Genomic DNA, 21,681 nt, shown 5'->3' with positions numbered 1-21,681 from the left:
TGATTGAGGTTACCTCTATCACTGAAAAAGTGACTCAGTTATGCTTCTGACTTACCGCAGGGATGCTGGAGGGAGTAGAGGTCATTGTCATCTCAGTATCAGAGAGTTTGGTATCCCTTCTGCAACAAATCAAATTCCAGTATGCCTCTCGCACCTGAAAATGCAAAATACAGAATCACGGTTATAATATAATATAATAATATACAGTATTTATATACCGCCTTTCTTGGTCTTTATTCAAGACTTTATTCAAGGCGGTTTACACAGGCAGGCTTATTAAATCCACGCAGGGATTTTTACAAATTGAAAGAAGGTTCTCTCTTTCAAGAACCACCACATTCAAGATGTTACACTCTGATCTGGTTTAACATTCTGGCCTCCATCCTCCCACGCTCCGAGCAGATGGAACAGCTCAGCTGCAGCTTGCCGGCTGCTTCAAGGTCGCATGGTGCCGGTGGCCTCGAACTGGCGACCTTGTGGATGTTAATCTTCAGGCAAATGGAGGCTCTACCCTCTAGACCAGACCTCCTGCCCATGTAGGGAGAACTATTTATTTTGCCATTGTAACTGTTCTATTTAGTGGACTCAACTTCTGCCATGCTTCCAAGGGATGTGTGGATGGGGTTATCATGCCCCTTTCGCCCTCATACTGCTTTAATGCCACACATCCACCTACTATTATTACTTTGAAATGTGTTCCATCCATTTCCTTTTCCCCACCTATCCAGTGTCCCATTCTAAATCTAAAGATCATGCTCATTCCCCCCAGTGGCATAAAGGCTCCTTAGGATTGGGCTGTAAAGCTGCAGTCCTATGCACTCTTACCTGGGAACATAGTGGGACATTTGGGATGCACATAGTGGGATGCATACTTACCCACTGAACATAGTGGGACATTTCTGAATAAACATGCATAGGCTTGCTCTGTAATACTATCAGTGGGAGTTCTGGAGTCAAATCTGAATCTTTGCTCTTGTAACATAAAAATGTACTTTTGTAAGCCACAGGGAAAAGGAAAAAAGGGATATCTCAGATCCTGAAGCCCAGGAGCCCTTAAAACATGGATCTGTTCAGATTGTGTTGGGGGACGAATGATCCTGTCTTCGGAATGAGGGTAGAATCAGGAGGGCATGAAAGTTTGTTGGCCAGGGGCCCAGAAAAAACTTAAGCTAATCACAGAACATTTGTTCTGTGTATTCTCTAGACTTCAACACACAGCCTATAACCTAATCCCACATTATACTGGATGTTGCTGCCCTCTGTTGTCCCCTACATCACCTTTTTATTGAGCAAGCAGTGCACGAGGAAGATGAAGACCCCCTGCAAGCTGTTGGTGAGGGTAAACAGGTATTCCATTACTTCTCTCAGTGGGCCAAACTGGAAGAGGCCCAGGCACCAAGTCAAGCCCAGGATAAACAGATGGGCTATGGCCTTAAATGTTAGTGACCTGCAACAGAGTGGATATCATCAGGAGAGACCAATGTTAGGAAGACAGTGACTATCAGAGATCACTCTCTATTCTCAGTAGAGAGTTATATACCCTTAGAGTTATACACCCTTGTCCCTGTTTGATAGAGGCTATCAGAATCTGTTGTGAAGGGCACGCTACACAAGAAAGGAGAGGATGTAGTCAACCTAAGCTCACTGATGGGAAATAGTTCAGCATCACTGTTGACACTAGCAAAGGAAGAGTAGCCCCTGTGAAAAAAGGAGGGAAATTAGATTTAACACTCAGCTCAGTGAAAATACTTAGTATTTTCCCATTATTGGAATGATCATCCCAGTACCCAAAGCTAAAATGCACAGATGTGTGAAAGATTTTGGTGTTCAGAGCCAGGTTTCAGGTAATGGAACAAATGGACAGGAGCTTCCTCAGCTCTCTTCCAATGTTGATGCTGCCATCCTATATTGAGTTCCTATGATGCTGCCATGCTCCTAGCTCTAATGCATACTCACAGCTACTCTTATTATTACTCCTACATCATGTCTTTCAGAGTAGAACTTTAGAACTGACAGAGATTCTGGAATTCTTCAGGAACACATGTGCCAATTGCCAGATGTGATTTTTAAGTCACTAGTAGTGACTGGATACCTAGAAAGCTGCATCCAACTTTATGGTTGGTCTTACCTGGTATTTTTCAGAGTGCTGACCTTTGAATTGAGAGATGCAAGTTTTTCACGCAAAATCTTCAGAACAAGGCAGAAAAAAACAGTGTTGACCTGATGAAGAAGAAAATAATTAAAAGGATAGCATCATAAAGGTTCAATTTGAAATTGTAACATAAATTCATAGCTCGTTCGCTTTAGTACTGAGGTTCTCAAACAGGTGTGTTGTGCTGTCCCAGCCTGAGAAGCCCTGCCTCTGGCTCCTTAAGGGGCGGAGGAGGGGGTGGGAAGGCAAACTGGAAGTAGGTTGCAACTGCAATTTTTACACATTCAAAGGCTTGGGGAGCCCTACAGAGGTTCTGTGGGGCTCCCCGCACCCCCTGGAGATGGGTAAGTTTAAATCCCCCTTCCATCCATTCCCAGCAGCATCTTGATCTTGGGGATCTTGTCACTACCTTCCCCCTCAAAGATTTACCCTGGTTCCCAAACTCCCAAGGTTCCCAAGGAGTTTGGGAACCACTGGCCTTAGTGGGTTGCGATCAGATCAAGTAGCTTTTCTGAGCAGTGGGGAGGCCCGCAAAGGGGACTGCAAGCCCCCGCATCCTCTGGATAGTTGGCGCTACTCCCAGGGATGTTATGAAACCCTTTGGTCACAGTGCCGCTGCGATAGTTGCAGTGCTGTTGCTGCCCCACCCCCACAAATACAGGGTCCTCAACTTCCATGTAGAAGTTTGGGAACCACTGCTCTAGTGCAAAAATAAATCTGATACTCATTGTTCTGGAGGTAAATGTGAGGTTGAAGAGTCTGCCACTGTTCTAGAATTAAATAAGCATATGAAGCAAAAACAAACTGAAGCTGGTTTCATATCCAGCTGGTTTCATATCCAGCAACCTTGAAAGTCTGTAGTTTCACAACCCACAAAGGCCTTCTCTTCCTTTAGCAGTTATAAAGCAGAGAAACATTCAGCAAGGTCAGGATGGTCCACCACAGGGTTCAATGTCTGTTTACCATCCTTCCTGCTTGCCCTCTAAAGCTGAAGGGCTGATTAGGAGAAGTTGGAACTGAATGAACTACTCCCAAATGTAGCACAAACTGCACCCCCCTCCTTTTTCACAACTGTTAGATCCCTTTTGTTGCTTCTGAAGCATTTCCTCCAACCAAATGATCAGCTCTTCATGGAGCAGCCATATTAAATTTGACGGAAAGCCATGTAAGAATGTTTTGTTGATATCAGAAGAATTCAAAGTAGGTTTTGCATTTATTTCTCTTTCTCAACCCAGACTAGACACTATAAATTTTTTTTTCATTTTTCTGATCTTAGTGAACACAATCACCAGTTTTACTCACCACAATTATGGCACAAACAGGCCCCATGAAACTCCAGATAAAACCTTTATCAGAATTAAGCCAGCAGCTAAGGGGAAAGGGGGAAAAGAGCAATACACTATAAGCAGAATTTTAGAAAAATGCAGAAGTACTTAAAGACCAGTGTAGTTTTCCTACAGACAATCAGTAGACCCTGAGTATATCTAGTACACAGGTTCAGATCAACTGGCATAGACCTGCATTGATTTATTAAGTGCTCAGCTCAGATGATATGCATTTAGGAGAATTCAGATGAAAAATCACAATTGTATTCTGGGCAAGGAGTTTAGGACGAAATGTTTGACCTAAGTCTTGATGCAGCATAGATTTTGGACCAGAGCAACACTGCAGATTGCAGCACCAACTAATTTGTTTCCACTGATACTTAGTCAGAATTGATGCTTCCACTGATGCTTAGTCAGAATTCACTTTCTTCCTTTGAATATAAGCCATAGTGTTCAGAACTGGGGTGTAAGTGAACTATATTCCACTGTTACACATGCATTCCTAGGCTTTGAAGAGAGATCACTATTAATTCATACATTCATTTTCAACCCTTCTTCCTGGGAGCTTGGTGTGACATACATGGTTCACCCCCCTTTTATCCTCGCAATAACTCCATGAGGTTGGTTAGGCTGAGAGATTGTGACTCAGAGTCATGAGATTAGGCCCACCCCTTCATATCCAAGAGGGGTTTGAACCCAGACCTCTCCAGTCCTAGTCTAATGTTGCAAATACTGTACCACACTGACTAACTTGGTAAAAACAAAACAAAACAAAAAAAAACCTTCATGAAAACCAGCACTTACTGATAATGAGTCCCATAGGCCCCAGGAACAATAGCTGCAGAAATGCCTACAATCAGGGCAGGAAGTCCATAGCCACAGAGGTACATGGATCCCTTCACATACTTGTTGGCACCACCATAATTAGCAGTTTTCAGGTTCTTGACAATGAGATAGAGATTGATACCTTCCAAGAACATCCAGACAAAACAGGCCAGGAAGAGGTACTGCAGCATTCCAGCTATGACTGAGCATAAGACCTGGATCAGAAATAAAAATGTCCTTTTGCCAAGGTTTCATTCTATCATTACTTCAGCACTACTAGATTTTGGATAAGAATCAGAAATGGATTGTGAATGGCTGTTAAACTTCCACCAGACACCACTATTGTTGTTGTTAATGACAACAACAACAGTAATGGCAGTATGGGAGAAGGAGCCCAAAAGGAAGATTGACATGGCATAATGGAACTCATATAGCAATATCATGACTCAAGGTATAATCAGAAAAAAGCAGTTCTATTGCTTTACTTTCTCCTCTGCTCTTCTGAAAGGCTTGGCAGACTTGAGACATTTGTGACTTGCCAATTAGATGTGCTCATACAGAACATTGGGCCTCAACAAAAACCCCATGTAGATGTACCCATACATTAGTATAGGCGTAATGTATAAGAGGGCTTGCATTAATATCCTTCTTTGCATCCTCCTTAATAATAATAAAGTGGACTGAATTACAATAAATTGTGTACAGTAACCCCCAAAAGATGAGGGGATAGGACAGAAATAGGTCTAGTAGTCTAAATTGTCAATATTAAGAATCAAGCCTAACCTAAATCAGCTAAAGCAGTGGTATTCAGACCAGGGCATTGCGACTCCCCAGACTGAGGGCCCGGGCCACTGCCCCCTTAAGGGGCAGGGGTAGGGGGAAAGGCAGCAACATGATCCCGCCACTCAGGGGGGCTGCAGGGATTGGGATGCACTCCTCAGTCCCTGCAGCAGCCTGTCGGAGGTGTGGGAAGCCTTGCGCGAACGCCTGCAGGGCTCCCCAGGTTATCAGAAGTGAAAGTGGAGCGATCGTGCTCTACTTCTGGTTTTGCGGAAATGGAATGCGATCACTCCACTTTCACTTCTGATTACCTGGGGAGCCCTGCAGGCATTCGCGCAAGGCTTCCCACACCCCGGGAAGGCTGCTGCAAGGACTGGTGAGTACATGCCAGTCCCTGCAGCCCCCCTGAGCGGCGCGATCCTGGGGATCGTGTCTTTGCCTTCCCCCCACCCCCACTGTCTTCCTCCCTCCCCCGCGAAGACTTAGTGGCTCTCAAACTCTCCCAGAGTTTGAGAACCACTGGGCTAAAGTATAATTGGACTTGCTCTGTTGAGCAGAATATCTCACACAGGTCCTTCTGGGTTGTGTTGGAGTACCTGGTTGTATGTTTTGTCTATTCCTATTATGAAGAAGAGATCAGCAAAGAAGAGGCACAGACTCAGCTGCAGGTGGATAAATGTGCTGCTATTTTTAGCAGAGCGGCAGGCGATGAATGTCACAATACACAGGAAGAGGCAGATGAGCGAGATGATCAGTCCAATGTTGCCGATAAGAAAGAGGACTAGACCTCCCTGTAACACAAGGCAGCTATTCTCAGAACCAAACTTTGTATTTTTGAATAAGCAGGTTATGTTTAAACTTTATATACTTGTGTATAAGTTTATACATTTTTGGGCACAATCCTGACCAGGTCTACTCAGAAGTAAGTCCTATTTTGTTCAATGGGGCTTACTCTCAGGAAAGTGTGGTTAGGACTGCAGCCTTTATCTCTTAAAATTTATTCTAAAAACCTGGGTAGACTTATCCACGTGACCTCCCTGAAGGACATTCCAAGGCCTCCGTTCATTGCCCAGGAATGGATCCAGCCACAATGGCTAAGCCTAGACCTGATGGGCCGGGCGTCAGCCAGCACAGCGCAAAGCACACTGGGGTGCCACCTTGCAAGTGCTGCCACTTCCTGTCTTCCTCCCACTGGTCTACTCCATTGCTTTTTGTATCTGAAAAGAACTTTGCCCTTTGGCAATATAAGGTCATAAAATTGGACTAAGATTCTTCAATTTGAGTTTTGCAAGATGAAGAATAAATGGTTTAACAGTGGCTTGTGCTCTCCTGCCACAGTGATTCCTGTGCTAAGGGACAGAGACATTTTCAAACACAGGTTCCACATACATGCTTAGGAACAGTAGCCATCAACACAGCAAAACTGGACAGGTACTGGCAACTGCATTTTGAATGGGTGGCATTGGAATGGAGTTTATGACAACCCTCAGGAGACCAGGCACCATTCCCAACTGCAGAGTTCAGGTGGACACAAATGACCGTTTCGTGGAGACCTTTGTCCTGCAAGAAAGAAGATTGGTTGAAGGGAATTGCATAGGAAGTGCACAAAGAGCTGTTGGTTATGCTATCCTTTAATACACAGATTAGTGATTACTTAATAACCCTAGGAAGCCACAGGTATAAGACAGACAAAAAAAATTACATCCATGATTAAATTTCAGAGAAGCTGGCATATTTGCTTATATGTTTGACTGGCAGGGGACAAAGCATGCCTTCAAACAGAGCATTTACATTTTCCACAGGATTCAGGTTGTCTTAATACATCTCTTAGAGCTGGATTCTACCTAATTGCACACCAGCATAACACAGGCTCCACTGGCGCCCCAGGCTTCCATGTGTTGCAAAAGCACCATAAACTGCTTTGTCACAGTGTGGAGTTCGGGCATGATAGTACAAAGGCCAAGGCAGAGCAGCAGGAGACACCACCAGAGCAGGCGAGTCTCCTACCAGGCTGTGCAGGGGCAGTGGGAAGGTGTGAAATAGGGTAGGGAGGGCTGCAGTAGGGGCGGGGTAGGCAGCAGTGGGTGTGCACCACATCCTGTCCCCCTTTTTGGGCCTGACATGGGCATGCAGACTCATGCCAGGCATGTAGCTTGCACAAGTCCCAGTAGACCTGTTGCATGGACTAGGGCAGGGGTGTCAAACATAAGGCCCAGGGGCCAGATGCGGCCCGTGGAAGTTTTTTTATCAGGCCCAGCTGCTGAGCAGTGCTGAGGTGTTAGTGCTGAGGGCAACCCACATGAAAATTGACAAGATTTGTGTATTTTCTCTTCTGTCATTTGCGGTGAATGAGCTCCTAAATGAGAAAAAGTGCTTATTTTCGGTTATGACCTGTTTAATGACATCACTTCCTGCCTAATGACATCACTTTCTGCCCTCAGCAGGAATCATGAATGGTATTTGGCCCTCGGTATGAAACACGTTTGACACCCCTGGACTAGGGCTTTCCCAGGGGCAAGGGGGCAAATGCCTCCTCACTGCAAGGAGGCCTCCAGCCTGAAAAATTTCCCTGCAGGATGCAGTGCAGCCCGTGCTGGCCCTGTTGCACTGCTGTGTGGAAATTTTTGCTAGATTGGGCTGAAAATGTGCATTCAGAAAAAGATGTTTGACATTTCCCAGTCTCCTACATAGACTTCCTTCACACACCTCAAGGTGACTAAAAGTGAGGTTGATGGGGCTGGAAAGATTCTTTGTCTGGCTGCTGGCGGAAGTGCTCACTACCCTGGAGTTCACATGAATGCTTTCTAGCATTCCGTCGCTCTGTAGAGTCCCGTTCTGCAGAAGATTTCCTCCTAAAAGTGATTCCATTCCACTCAGTGATATCAAAGCCACAGCAACAGAATCTGCAGGGAACAGAAGGAAGATATGGGGCAGAACAAGGAAAGCACATATTTTTCCAAATATGGCTTGATCTGTGGGGGAGAACATGTTAACAGTTGCGTCTGTTTCCCTTCATGGGGACAGTAGATTCTACTGGACTAGACAGAGGATATTTTCATCCTTTAGGCTTTCCACATTGCAGATGCACATCTCTTCTTCCTGTCTCCTATCCATGCTGAGAAGGAAGAGAAAATACCCTCTGCTCTTGGTGGTGATATGGAAAAGCTTAGAACAATCAGGGGGGCTAGGAATTAAATAATCAGAGGGGTTAGGGCAGGCTGAAAAGTAACACCAGAGCTTGTCAAGACAGATTCCATGTTGGTCTCTGAGCTGATTGCTCAAGGTACCCCAAATAGTTCAAAATAGTCAAGGTTGTTGCTAAGCTAAAGTTTGAAGGGTTTACAGATAGCTCATACATGAGTGGTTTTAACCATCTGAGACAAAAGGGCATTGGGGAAAAACCCTAACTCTGGGCTGGCCAGTCAGTTTCCTGTATCTCTTTGCATAACTTTTTACTGTATACCATATGTGCAAGTTTGCTTAAGTATACATGTAACTATCCGGGGCTGCTTGGGTAAAGAGACACAGCCCCACTGGGGCTGCTGGCGCTCCCCCCAGGGTAAGGGGAAAAGTTACCCCTTGACTTGGGCCAAGTCTCAGCCTGAAACTTGCGCTGGATACAGTGCAGGCCCATCAGCCTGCCTGTTTCAGTGCAGGTTAGGAATGTACTGCCTGTCCCAGTTTGTATTTGGTTACCCTGTTTAGGGTCACAGATGGATCGATATCCATCCTTTTAAAGGTTGCACCACCCCACCCTGAGTCCCTCTGCCTTTATACCTTTAAGAAGTGGGGAAGGGGGAAACGGAGCAATGTGATCCCCAGCATTGTGATGCTGTCAGGGGGAGGGCTATCTTTTACTTACATAACAAAGCATTTACAAAGTACAACAAATTACAAACAAAGTAAGTAAGCAGTAAGGGGTGCGGGTCGGTCCGCAGGGCTCCTCAAGCTCAGAAAATGTAAAAATAACAATCCCAACCCACTTCTGCAATGCCCCAGTTTGAGAACCTCTGAGCAAATGAGTTGGGCCTTTGTGCTCCAGAATGCATAGAATTGTTGACATTAGATCCCAGGTATAGAAAAAAACATATAATAGTTATTTGCCACTCATCATGTATGATTAATATACATCCATGCCGTATTAGGCTACACATATACATCCGGCAGCCAGCAATGTAGAGCATAAAGAAAGAGTCCAGAAGACTCTTTACCAACCTTTAAAGGATATCAACCAATCATTTTTTTAAAAACAGACACGGGCTTTTAGAAAGGGAAGGGGGCCCAAGTTACACATCTGTAGCAGGCTCAGATAAATTATGCTCAAACACTTGCACTCGTAATCAATGAAGACATCGAGACATACAATTGAGATACAATATGTCTCAAATGAGACATTCAAAATTATGCACGGGAAGGATAGAGTGGAGAGAGAGATGCTCTTTACACTCTCACATAATACCAGAACCAGGGGACATCCACTAAAATTGAGTGTTGGGAGAGTTAGGACAGACAAAAGAAAATATTTCTTTACTTAGCGTGTGGTCAGTCTGTGGAACTCATTGCCACAGGATGTGGTGGTGGCATCTGGCCTAGATGCCTTTAAAAGGGGATTGGACAAATTTGTGGAGAAAAAATCCATTACAAGCCATGATGTATATGTGCAACCTCCTGATTTTAGAAATGGGCTATATCAGATGCAAGGGAGGGCACCAGGATGCAGGTCTCTTGTTATCTGGTGTGCTCTCTGGGGCATTTGATTGGTTCCTGTGAGATACAGGAAGCTGGACTAGATGGGCCTATGGCCTGATCCAGCGGGGCTGTTCTTATGTTCTTATGAAGCTGGTAAAAGCTATATGGTGAAGAGAGTAATTTAAAAATTGGGTTTCTCCAATGATAGGGAATGCAAGAGGATCTCTTTAGAAGGACTAAAAGGGGAATTGTGAGTAGTTGCCATTTGTGTTCCTTCATATCTGTACAGATGTTACCTGAGAAATCATCATTTGCATTAATGTTACTTGAGAACATGTTACTGAAGGATGCCAACTGTTCTACTTGAGAAGTCATACCTTCGGTGGGTGCATTAGTTACTGCTCCAGAATAAATGTCCATTTGGTCTCCTCGTGCAACAAACCTGACAGTTTTGTTTTTTAAAATGTGCTCTTTATTGATAAGCTTTGTCTGAATCACTAAAATGAGGAAAGGAGAGACTTCAGTTCCTGAATACGTGACATTTTATTTATGTTGAATATTTAAAATCTGCTTTTCAACTACAGGGAGAGAAAAAAAACACAAAACAGTATACATAACAAAAAGAAATAAAAAGATGGTTCCCTGTCCCAGAGATGGTTCCCAGATGGGCAGCCCAATCCTATCCTATCCTACCCAGGCCCAGCAGCACCAGAATGGCTACCACTGCATCCAGCAACCCGTGGAGGCCAACGTTTGTCTCCTTCCTCCAAGTAAGGGCGCAGGCCTGCAATGGGGCTACTCGAGCCTGTGCTGGCTATTTTGCCCAACACAAAGGATAGGATAGATAGGTATCGATACCATGGTGTAATTTCCAATGGTAGTTCAGCCCAACTATGCAGCGTGTCTGCCTCAGATTCATATTGCGGGGGGGGGGGGTGTATCTGTGTGTGCTTGGGTGTGCACATGCACCTCCTGCCTCCACTTTCTCTTTTAATGCTCTGGAAGATGAGCAGGAAGAGGCAGTGATGGCATCTGCAGTTCTAGTTCCTGCTAGGCTGAAAGGTGGGTGGCTCCCAATCTGGCAGGAGGAAAGCAGCTGCCACCTCAATCCTCTTGCTTCTGGGCCAAGGGTTAGCTGGCTCTTGGCTCCAGTAAGAGCAGCCATTACTGCTATCTCCTCCTCATCCAACTCTTTTCCCTAAGCATGGGAAGTGAGAAGGAAGGAGGTGGCAGCAGTTGTTACCGCTCTTACCAGGGCCAAGGGCCAGCCACTCTTAGCCTAGCAGAAGCAGGAGCTGCAGCCACTGTCACCTGAGGAGCAAGTGGGAAGAGGACACAGTAGCTCTTGCCAAGTTCAGAGTCAATCGGCTTTCAGCCCTAGCAGGAGTAGCAGCCGCCTCTTCCTTGTCTTGGAAATGAGCAAGAAAAAAGAGGCAGTGGACCTAGGTAAGGCCAGGCAAGCAGCCAAGCAGGTGGATGATGGAAGCAGGGCACCTCCTGCCAGACCACCACCTCCCACCAGTCTATAACCTGAAGTGACTGTCTCACACCCACCTAATGGCTAATTTCCCCAAAGAGTTTTAAAATCCATTTGGATTCATTGTTCCCCAGAGCAGGGGTGCCCAAACCCCAGCCAGGGGGCCATTTGTGACCCTTGGGGAGTTCCAATTCAGCTTGTGGGGAGCCCCCAGTCTCCAATGAGCCTCTGACCTCCCAGAGACTTGCCGGAGCCCACACTAGCCCAACATGACTACTCTCAGCGCACAGGCCAACTGTTTGGTCCCTCACATGAGCTGCAGGCCGAGGGCTCCCTCCGCTGCTTGCTGTTTCATGTCTGTGAAGCAGCAGCTGCAGCAAAGGAAAGGCCGGCCTTGCTTTGCACAAGGTCTTTTATAGGCCTTGAGCTGTCATGAGTCTTTCATTCATTCATATAAGTTCAATCTCTAATATATTTCTTTGTGTAAATTTATGTAAATTTATTCAAATTTTAAATGTAAAATCAATTCTTTTTCTCCTGTCCCCCAACACAGAGTCAGAGAGATGATGTGGCCCTCCTGCCAAAAAGTCTGGACACCCCTGCTCCAGAGACACACCATTCTAACTGGTGTCCCACCGTTGCAGAGGTCATGGTCAACAAGAATCTGAGCCTTTGGCATGGACAAGTGCATAAAGTCAATTCCTGGTCACTTCCACTCAGGTCAGTGAAAAATATTGAATGTTGGCTTGCCATGTCCCATACAACAACAGTACATGAAGACTGATGTGAGAAAGGAAAGAAAAAGTAGACACAGTCAACTATTGAGCAGCAAAAAGACATGGGCTTGATACTGGCAAACCAAACACATTTCTTTAAAAAAATAATTAAATAAAAGCCTTTTTTCCTTACCTATTGAATTAGTAACCACATTCTGAACTGAGTTATTTGGCGATTCGTAAGCTCTTCTTAATGCGATTGAGCTTAAACTTTCCAGAACCAGTGTCACAACTGAAACTATCTCCTCCTTCGTCTCAACACTTGAGAGGGAATTACTGACCAAATTTTCAAATGATTCTGCTGTGTCCTGTAGGTTTACAAGCAGAAAACAAAGTTCACAGCAATTTCCAATGCAACCCTGGGCACATCTACTTAGAAGTAAGTCCTGCTGAGTTCTATGATCTTCACCGGCAGGTAAGAGAGGCATAAGTTCAGAATATGCATACTGCACAGAGTGTCACCTCTAGTTTACCTCTCAAATGTGTTCAACCGTCTCAGTTCCTATAAGAAGCACCCCCTATTTGATTTTCATCTATCCCGATCTTTAATGCATAAAAAGAGAGCACACAGCAATTGCCTCAACAGCAGAAATACTGGGGTCAGTTCTGGGTAATTCTCACCTCTAAGGAAGTTGCTGAGCTGTTACTCTTACAGGCAGATTGCAAGTGCTGGAAGGTGGATGTCAGTGCTGAGCAGAACGAGCTATTGCTTCCATGATTTAAGTAATTCTAAGAGAAGAAAAGACAAATACTTTGCAGAAAACACCTGTCATGGAGAAAAGGAAATATGCACAGTTGTTCAAATAGCCATTGGTTAGCCTATGGAAAGGGCTGGTTTACATCTGATGTCATATACATGAGCAGACAAACCTTTGCTAGGCCAACTATTGCTGCAAAAAGCAAAACTACTACTGAACTACTTCATCAAGTAAAAAGGCTCACTACCAAAAATGGATGTGTCTGTGGGTTACTATGTGCATTTTAGGAAGGAAGTTAAAGTTGTCTGTGTTGATTAGTTCTCATGGCAGCTTCAGTAAGGGGGAAGTACCAAAGAAAAGAATTTGTGAAAAAGATTTTGTACCAAAGCCTTCCTTCTTAGTGTGATCCTGCAGTCCTTGATCTCCCATTTAGATGCACTGGGATATACTTGGGGACCATAACAGTCCTGAGAAAACTTGTGTTGATTTCACATGCCTGGCCCCCACATCTGATACCCTTACTGCTTCCACCTGGATGCAGATTTAAATAAAAGGCTGTTAAATTTTATTGAGAGAAACAGTATGAGTGCACATTTCCTTCAAAAGAATTGTGGCAATAGATTTAAAAAATACACAAGAGCTTTTCAATTAGATAGGCTTCTATGTCCTCTTCAGTTCAGCCCTTGTAAGACAGAAAATAGCTGGGGGGAAAATGTGTAGCTAATAATTGTAACCCCACTAAGGGCACAATCCTAACCAACTTTCCAGCACTGGCATAGCTGTGCCAGTGGGGCATGTGCTGCATCCTGCAGTTGGGGGGCAGTCATGGAGGCCTTCTCAAGGTAAGGCAATGTTTGTTCCCTTTCCTCAGAGTTGCATTGCCCTTAAGTAAGTGCTGCAAAGTTGGTTAGGATTGAGGCCTAAATATCTCATTTACCGATTTATCTCACAGATCTAAATCCTCACTTGGTCATATAAGTGGTTGGAGTTCAGCAGCAATACCTGAAGGGCAACTTGATCCAGATTTGAGAGTGCCACAGGAAAAAGCGAGAATCAAGAGGGCATACAAGCAGATAGCTCCAGGTGACACAAGCAGTAAGGCAAGACTAGCTGCCAAACAGATACATGCACAAACACATATGGTAACACATATACACTATTATTTTGGGACCATGGTTTAGGACCAGGTTATCTTCTCCTACACGTTCTGGCCTGCCTTCTTCGGTCTTCTGAGGGGTCTCTCCTGCAAGTGCTGTCCCTGAACCAAGTCAGAGGAATGAAGGCACGAGGCTGAGCCTTCTCTGTAGTGGCACCACAATTTAGGAATTCCTTGTAGAGGAAATAAGAACTACCTCCTCCCCGATGACTTTTTGGTGAGGGTTCAAAAGATTTTTGTTTTGTTGGGTGTTTGGGTGATGGGTTGGTATCTTCCCTCTATGTCTCTATGTGCAGTGTTCCATTTTGATGCTTTGCTCAGACCTGGATAGTTGACCCCAATTGCATTTAAGTGCCTTTACTGATTATTTTGGTTATTGTTTTGTATATTGTAAATCTGTTGCCTTTATAGAGCTTTGTGAGCTGCCTTGGGCATTTGCTTTGGCATGGTAAAGGGAGGCTAATCAATATTTCATTTATGCCATTTAAAGAAATAGTCCCATTCTAGAGCTATGAAAGAAACACTGAGGTACAGAACTAAGTGCCTAGCCAATATAAATGAATTCGTGGCAGATAATTCATAAGTGAAAACAGCTGAGCAACTGCAGCTTCTTGCTGCCTTATATACTAGCATTAAAAAGAAGCAGGTATTACAGCAATAGCAAATGTACCACACAGATTTAATGCCCCACCTCCTCCCTTGTTCTGTTTTCCTTCATACTACAATCCTGGAATACAGGAAGAAAAGAATCTGAGCATATATACAGTGCCTTCTCCTCATCACTGAACAACTGCAGTCTCCCATCTCTACGCACAGTTAGAATTCAGGAGCAGTTTGCCTCTGAGCCTGGGGTTTGTGGTATGAGGGCTGAGCCTGCAGTTCTTTACTTCCATAGAGAAGTCTACTTCTGGTTTCCCCTTCTGCACTCATCTTCCCTTATTCCTGTAGCCCAGTTCACAAAGTGTCCATCACCTTTTTCCAAAATAACTTTAAGTGCTTTTTGTGATTTCAGCTGTGCTGTTCCTCTTTGACTGATGTAGTCTGTCAGTTAAAGGAATAAACAGACTTCCCTTGTCTAAATTTCTCCTACCCCTTATTGTTCCCAGTGTCAGTGGGCTAGGAGAAGCAGAGAGAACTAACCAATAGTGAAAGTATGTGCTTTGTAGTTAGCAAGAAGGCCTTGGAAAGGAAAGTGTGGGGGACACTGACATTCTTGGGGGGGATGGGGACAAAAAGCTAAATTTCTTCAGGTGCATGGCTGCTAGTGTAAAGCAACCCTTCCTCCTCACTTTCAGAATCAGTGAGCTTTGCCAAAAGACCAAAATTAGCAGTTGCGTTCAAAAAGAGCAATGAGACCAGTTTCCTTGCTTACCTTAGTAAGAATTTAGGATTACCAGATATAAATGGGGACAGAGTGCCTATACCTTTAACTATAGTACAGAAGACAGAATTTTGGCAGTCGCAGCTTTTTAAACCCTTCCATGTTGAGCTGCACCTACCAAAATTCCCTCCACTATACTGTGGGTTAAAGGTATAGGCACCTCTATCCCCATTTGTATCTGGCAACCCTACTTATAGTTCTATAATCAATACTTATAGTTTTGAAATCATTGTAAAATAAAGCAAATAATATACAGAGCTTTATATACCACTTTGATAAAATATGTCACCTGATCCTGTTTTGGATACTATAGGCACGCAAGAGACTGTAGCTGATGCTGTCAAATCAGGATGTTCAGGATGCAAAATCAGGCTAAATTGGTGCAAGTGGACAGTAACAAATGCCTACACCTGGAAAGGTAAGATCATTGCAATTTTTCATAATAATCAATTAACCCAATATTCCCTGTACCTCACTCGATGAACCATCATGACTGAACAGCTCAATTTTTAAAATGATAGCAATTTCACATATTACGTGGCAAACTTACTTGGTTCATTGTGTTTGAACACATCGCTGCATTTTTTCTCATTGTATCCAATTTGCAGCCATAGGGAATTCCTGTCAAGGAACACATAATGTAAAACTGTAGTAAACTGCCCATGTAGGACTATGAGGTTGATTGTCTATATTGTGTTTATAGATTTGTCTGATAGAACTACGCAGATTTAGCTCTCAAATACATTTAATGTTTACTGATGTTGGATGTAGCTCTTTCAGTTATTTCTTCCAGACTGGGGCTTAAATGTATCTAGGTTTCTCAATAATAAGTGATTTCAGCATGGCATTGCAAACACTTTGCTATTCCAGAGTTCAGACAGAATTTCTGTTGACCAATTTAGGCTGCAATCCTAAACCACACTTTCCGGAGAGTAAGCCCCATTGAACAAAATAGGACTTACTTCTGAGTAGACCTGGTTAAGATTGTGCCCTTAGCCCATTTAAAGCAGACTGTCCAATACCTGCATCTACTTAAGATATTTCAGCACTATAATTTTGCTAATGAGCTAATGAACATTTTACTAGCTAGGGAAGACCAATCATGTGCAGGAAAAAAATATTTGTGTAGTGAGGTCAGAATAATTCTTTACATTCCTTTCACCTAGGGTTGCCATATTATCGGGATGGAGAGGTTAACAGATTTTAACCCCCTCACTTGGTGCCTGTTTTGCCCATTAGCTGGCCTGGATTGCCCCCTTTCATTCATTTTTTTTGTGTGTGTAAAGGAAGTTTCTAGCTGCTGTGGAAGCTGAGATATGAATCAAAGCATGCAGACAACAGTCTGATTGTTCAGTGAAAAGAACCTGCTTTGACATGTAAGGGAAGCAATGATAATGTACTTTACTTTCCACTCTCACATGTAGCCCATAAGAGCTAGAGAAATTCTGTATCACAGTTGAGTTGTTTGAGGGTAAAACTTGCTTGTTCCCTTTTTAAGTCATTCCCCCCCCCCACGCACAAGTGTGAGCTGTCCATAGAATACAATGAAGAAATCCAGAATTTTAGCCTAACTTTTTTATTAAGCAGCAATGTCAACCCCCACTCCAAATAGCAACAAAGGCTGTTTCAATTCAGGTGTTATTTCTTCTTTTTCAAATGTGAATTTTTAATTTATTTTTATTTTTCAAACATCTGAGATACGTTTGCATGCAAGTCAGGGGAGCATAAGGTTTCCTCATGCAACTGAGTTCTATAGTTGATGTGAAAAGGAGGGCAATGTTGACCTTTGCTGCAACTGAAGAGTGTTCTGCAGAGGTGATTTTTTGGCTGGAAATTTAAACCAGCCTCAGCTTTATAACGGCAGGTCTCTTTAAACCACTATATTTTAACCACAGCCTCCCTAATCTGTAATATGGATAAACTGGCATTGGAATGGCAATGGAAAATGCTTAAAAACTAAACAACCAACCAATTTCATAATATGAAATAATCCTGAACCTGATCTGGAAAGATCATGAGCTTTGCTGTTGGGGGGTAGTAGAGATAGCTTTGCCCAATCACAGCTTTGCTAAAATCCTAGTTTTTTTTATTGTATTTTCACTTCTAACCCACAGTAGGGGGGTGGGGAGGAGACAAGAAATTAATATACTTAGGTCTACATTCCTAGAGGGAGAAAAACAGAAATTTTCAAAGATTCTAAGAAGTGTTTGTGAGTCTAATTCTTAAAAATCTATGGTATCTGGCCAATGAGAACCTCCCTTCTTAGAGCCCAATCCTGTGCTCGGCGGCCTGGCTTTGTGCTGCTGTGCACTGTCACAAATGTGCCGTAAGGCATGTTTGCCAGCCTCACCGCCAGGCTACCACTCGTGCTAGCCCAGCGCCGGCCGGTGCTGGGCTAGTGCGGGGTTAGCGTGCAGCGGGCACCCAGCCTCCGCGGCTTGGCGGTCTCCTGGACCACTGAGCTGCGGCATGGTAAGCAGGGTGGGGAGGGGGGCAGGGAGGAGACATTCTGGGGAGGGGGAGACTGGCGGGGGGCAGAGAGAGGGCAGGGGGAGGCGTGACGCGGGGAGGGATACAAGGATATCTGCAAGAGGGATCTGAAAGCCTTAGGAATGAATCTCAACAGATGGGAAACCTTGGCCTCTGAGCGTTTTGCTTGGAGGCAGGCTGTGCAGCATGGCCTTTCCCAGTTTGAAGAGACGCTTTGCCAACAGACTGAGGCAAAGAGGCAAAGAAGGAAGGCCCATAGCCAGGGAGACAGACCAGGGACACACTATACTTGCTCCCAGTGTGGAAGGGATTGTCACCCCTGAATTGGTCTTTTCAGCCACACTAGACGCTGTGCCAGAACCACCATTCAGAACGTGTTACCATAGTCTTTGGAGACTGAAGGTTGCCAACAGATTTAGCTTGTAAAGCCAAGTAATATTAAAGAGAAGTAATGTATGCCCTCTTGTAAATCTCCAAATGAGTCTGTTCTTTCAGTTGCCTGAGGCAAGTGGATGAAAAACCTCAAACTCTCCCCCACTCTTCTAACTCCAAATGTTAGTGCTGCCATGAACCTGACCCCAAACCCACTCTTTCCCACTGCCCTCAATCCCAAAACACTATGTATGAAGAAATTGCAGTTTCTTGTTTCCTAGAAAGAAGTGAGTGGAGAAGGTATGCCTCAAGCTTAGTAACAAACAACCCAATCCTATGCAGAATTGGGCTGTCACACGGAAGTTCCACTATTGCAAAATGGCTCCTGACAGCACGCAGAGCAGTCCGTTCACAGCCATTTGGGGAGTGCTGCTGCAAGAGGCGGCAGCGCCCCATGTCCACAAACGGACCCTGCTGTGCCCGCCACTGCAGATATGGCAGTAGTGGGGCCAGGGGAGGGGGCAGCGAGGGAGCAAAACTGGGTGGGGAGAAGAGGGAGGGGTTGCTCTGGCAGCAAAATTGTGTGCCAGATACTATTCCCTCGTTTTGCAGCCTTCCCACCACTTTCTTCTCCTCACATACATGCCAGCTACAGAGCAGGCACAAATCCAAGGAAACCCATTGCATAGAGGGAAGCTTGCGGAGGAGTAAGGGGAAATAATACCCCTTCAAAGCCTTCTGATTCACCCCTCCCCCCATACAGTGTGCTCCTTTTGGTGTGGCTGCACCAGCAGGAGAGGGAGAAGAACAGGACTGGGCTCATAACACTGGTGTTGTTTTTTGTTTGCAATAGTACCAGAGTATACAACCAACTGTTGTTTATTTACCAGGGACAATTCATATTTTCTAGTTCCTTTACCTGGAAAGATCACCTTCTTTTGTCCCTATTCTTGCCTCTTGAAGTTGCTTTGTTAAAATTTTATTTCTGGCTTGCTGGTGGTATTGTTGTTCAGGGCTCAGCTCCCAACCACAGGCCTCTATGATTAAACTTTTGACAATGCAGTCCTATGCAATCCTATCTCTTTCCTACCTATGTGATGTCAAAACTTAGTTTTTGACAGAATACACACAGTAGCAATAATGGAATATTGTCATTATTTATGTCATTAGCAATAGAGGAAAAATCCTATATTAACACGTTACAATTTAGCTCAAGATGATGTATTTTGAAGACACACTTACGCACACAATTGTAGATATTGACTGATGCAATTTTTTTTTCCCATACCCTCTCATAGCCATCTGGACAGACACAGTTGTACATGTTAGAACCATCACCACAGTGTAGTTTATTGTCAATGCCCCTGATTTCTTGATTGTTTCCAGAGGTACCTAGTAGAGAAATAGAGTGTTTCACAGACAGACTTTTCACTGACTTTTCAACCTCTTCATAAATGAGCTGGAGAAAGGATTGAGCAGTGAGGTGGCTAAGTTTGCAGACGACACCAAACTTTTCCAAGTGGTGAAGACCAGACGTGATTGTGAGGAGCTCCAGAAGGATCTCTCCGAACTGGCAGAATGGGCAGCAAAATGGCAGATGTGTTTCAATGTAAGTAAGTGTAAAGTCATGCACATTGGGGCAAAAAATCAAAATTTCACATATAGGCTGATGGGTTCTGAGCTGTCTGTGACAGATCAAGAGAGAGATCTTGGGGTGGTGGTGGTGGACAGGTCAATGAAAGTGTCGACCCAATGTGCGGCAGCAGTAAAGAAGACCAATTCTATGCTTGGGATCATTAGAAAAAGTATTGAGAACAAAACGGCTAATATTATAATGCCGTTGTACAAATCGATGGTAAGGCCACACCTGGAGTATTGTGTCCAGTTCTGGTCACCACATCTCAAAAAGGACATAGTGGAAATGGAAAAGGTGCAAAAGAGAGCGACTAAGATGATTACTGGGCTGGGGCACCTTCCTTATGAGGAAAGGCTACGGCGTTTGGGCCTCTTCAGCCTAGAAAAGAGACGCCTGAGGGGGGACATGATTGAGACATGGTGGACAGGTCGATGAAAGTGTCGACCCAATGTGCGGCGACAGTGAAGAAGGCCAATTCTATGCTTGGGATCATTAGGAAGGGTATTGAGAACAAAACGGCTAGTATTATAATGCCGTTGTACAAATCTATGGTAAGGCCACACCTGGAGTATTGTGTCCAGTTCTGGTCGCCGCATCTCAAAAAAGACATAGTGGAAATGGAAAAGGTGCAAAAGAGAGCGACTAAGATGATTACAGGGCTGGGGCACCTTCCTTATGAGGAAAGGCTACGGCGTTTGGGCCTCTTCAGCCTAGAAAAGAGACGCCTGAGGGGGGACATGATTGAGACATACAAAATTATGCAGGGGATGGACAGAGTGGATAGGGAGATGCTCTTTACACTCTCACATAATACCAGAACCAGGGGACATCCACTAAAATTGAGTGTTGGGCGGGTTAGGACAGACAAAAGAAAATATTTCTTTACTCAGCGTGTGGTCGGTCTGTGGAACTCCTTGCCGCAGGATGTGGTGCTGGCGTCTACCCTAGACGCCTTTAAAAGGGGATTGGACAAGTTTCTGGAGGAAAAATCCATTATGGGGTACAAGCCATGATGTGTATGCGCAACCTCCTGATTTTAGAAATGGGTTATGTCAGAATGCCAGATGCAAGGGAGGGCACCAGGATGAGGTCTCTTGTTATCTGGTGTGCTCCCTGGGGCATTTGGTGGGCCGCTGTGAGATACAGGAAGCTGGACTAGATGGGCCTATGGCCTGATCCAGTGGGGCTGTTCTTATGTGCTTATGAGACATACAAAATTATGCAGGGGATGGACAGAGTGGATAGAGAGATGCTCTTTACACTCTCACATAACACCAGAACCAGGGGACATCCACTAAAATTGAGTGTTGGGAGGGTTAGGACAGACAAAAAAAAATATTTCTTTACTCAGCGTGTGGTCAGTCTGTGGAACTCCTTGCCACAGGATGTGGTGACAGCATCTGGCCTGGATGCCTTTGAAAGGGGATTGGACAAGTTTCTGGAGGAAAAATTCATTACAGATTACAAGCCATGATGTGTATGTGCAACCTCCTGATTTTAGAAATGGGCTATGTCAGATGCAAGGGAGGGCACCACGATGCAGGTCTCTTGTTATCTGGTGTGCTCCCTGGGGCATTTGGTGGGCAGCTGTGAGATACAGGAAGCTGGACTAGATGGGCCAATGGCCTGATCCAGTGGGGCTGTTCTTATGTTTATGACAGAAATTCAGCTTCTGTCATAAACTTTAGTTCTGAAAGTAAACACTAAACCACTTTAGTTCTGAAAGTAAACACTAAACCACATGTGGCCGTGCTGTCTTTTAACAAGGGATGTTTAGCAAATTAAAACTGGTGAGGCTTAGGAAGATGGTGGTGACCAGCAGTGTAGCCGGGGATGACGACAGTAAATGTTTCAGGGGCCACAACGTGCCATGTAAGCAGCCCCTCCTGCTTGCCATCAGAGTCATTCCAAGTAGCGACAGCAA

General features: G+C 44.5%; 1 protein-coding gene across 1 annotated transcript in view; it reads right to left on the bottom strand.

The window, feature by feature from the left end:
• Positions 1 to 21,681, bottom strand: part of LOC136649091 (adhesion G protein-coupled receptor E3-like) — a 32,597-nt gene that overhangs the window by 3,102 nt on the left and 7,814 nt on the right. Inside the window, exons 6-18 of the mRNA XM_066625507.1 lie at positions 19,364 to 19,513; positions 15,810 to 15,880; positions 12,646 to 12,753; positions 12,158 to 12,332; positions 10,149 to 10,268; positions 7,789 to 7,985; positions 6,472 to 6,642; positions 5,679 to 5,873; positions 4,282 to 4,517; positions 3,455 to 3,521; positions 2,129 to 2,220; positions 1,279 to 1,447; positions 56 to 154 (exon numbers count right to left, since the gene is read on the bottom strand). Coding sequence (XP_066481604.1) covers positions 56 to 154; positions 1,279 to 1,447; positions 2,129 to 2,220; positions 3,455 to 3,521; positions 4,282 to 4,517; positions 5,679 to 5,873; positions 6,472 to 6,642; positions 7,789 to 7,985; positions 10,149 to 10,268; positions 12,158 to 12,332; positions 12,646 to 12,753; positions 15,810 to 15,880; positions 19,364 to 19,513 — 1,850 coding nt within the window. The remainder of the gene's footprint in view (positions 1 to 55; positions 155 to 1,278; positions 1,448 to 2,128; positions 2,221 to 3,454; positions 3,522 to 4,281; positions 4,518 to 5,678; positions 5,874 to 6,471; positions 6,643 to 7,788; positions 7,986 to 10,148; positions 10,269 to 12,157; positions 12,333 to 12,645; positions 12,754 to 15,809; positions 15,881 to 19,363; positions 19,514 to 21,681) is intronic.

Source organism: Tiliqua scincoides, chromosome 4 (genome assembly GCF_035046505.1).
Source record: "Tiliqua scincoides isolate rTilSci1 chromosome 4, rTilSci1.hap2, whole genome shotgun sequence".
Taxonomy (NCBI): domain Eukaryota; kingdom Metazoa; phylum Chordata; class Lepidosauria; order Squamata; family Scincidae; genus Tiliqua; species Tiliqua scincoides.
Note: the sequence above shows the minus strand (reverse complement) of the source record. Positions and strands in the feature narration are given on the sequence as shown.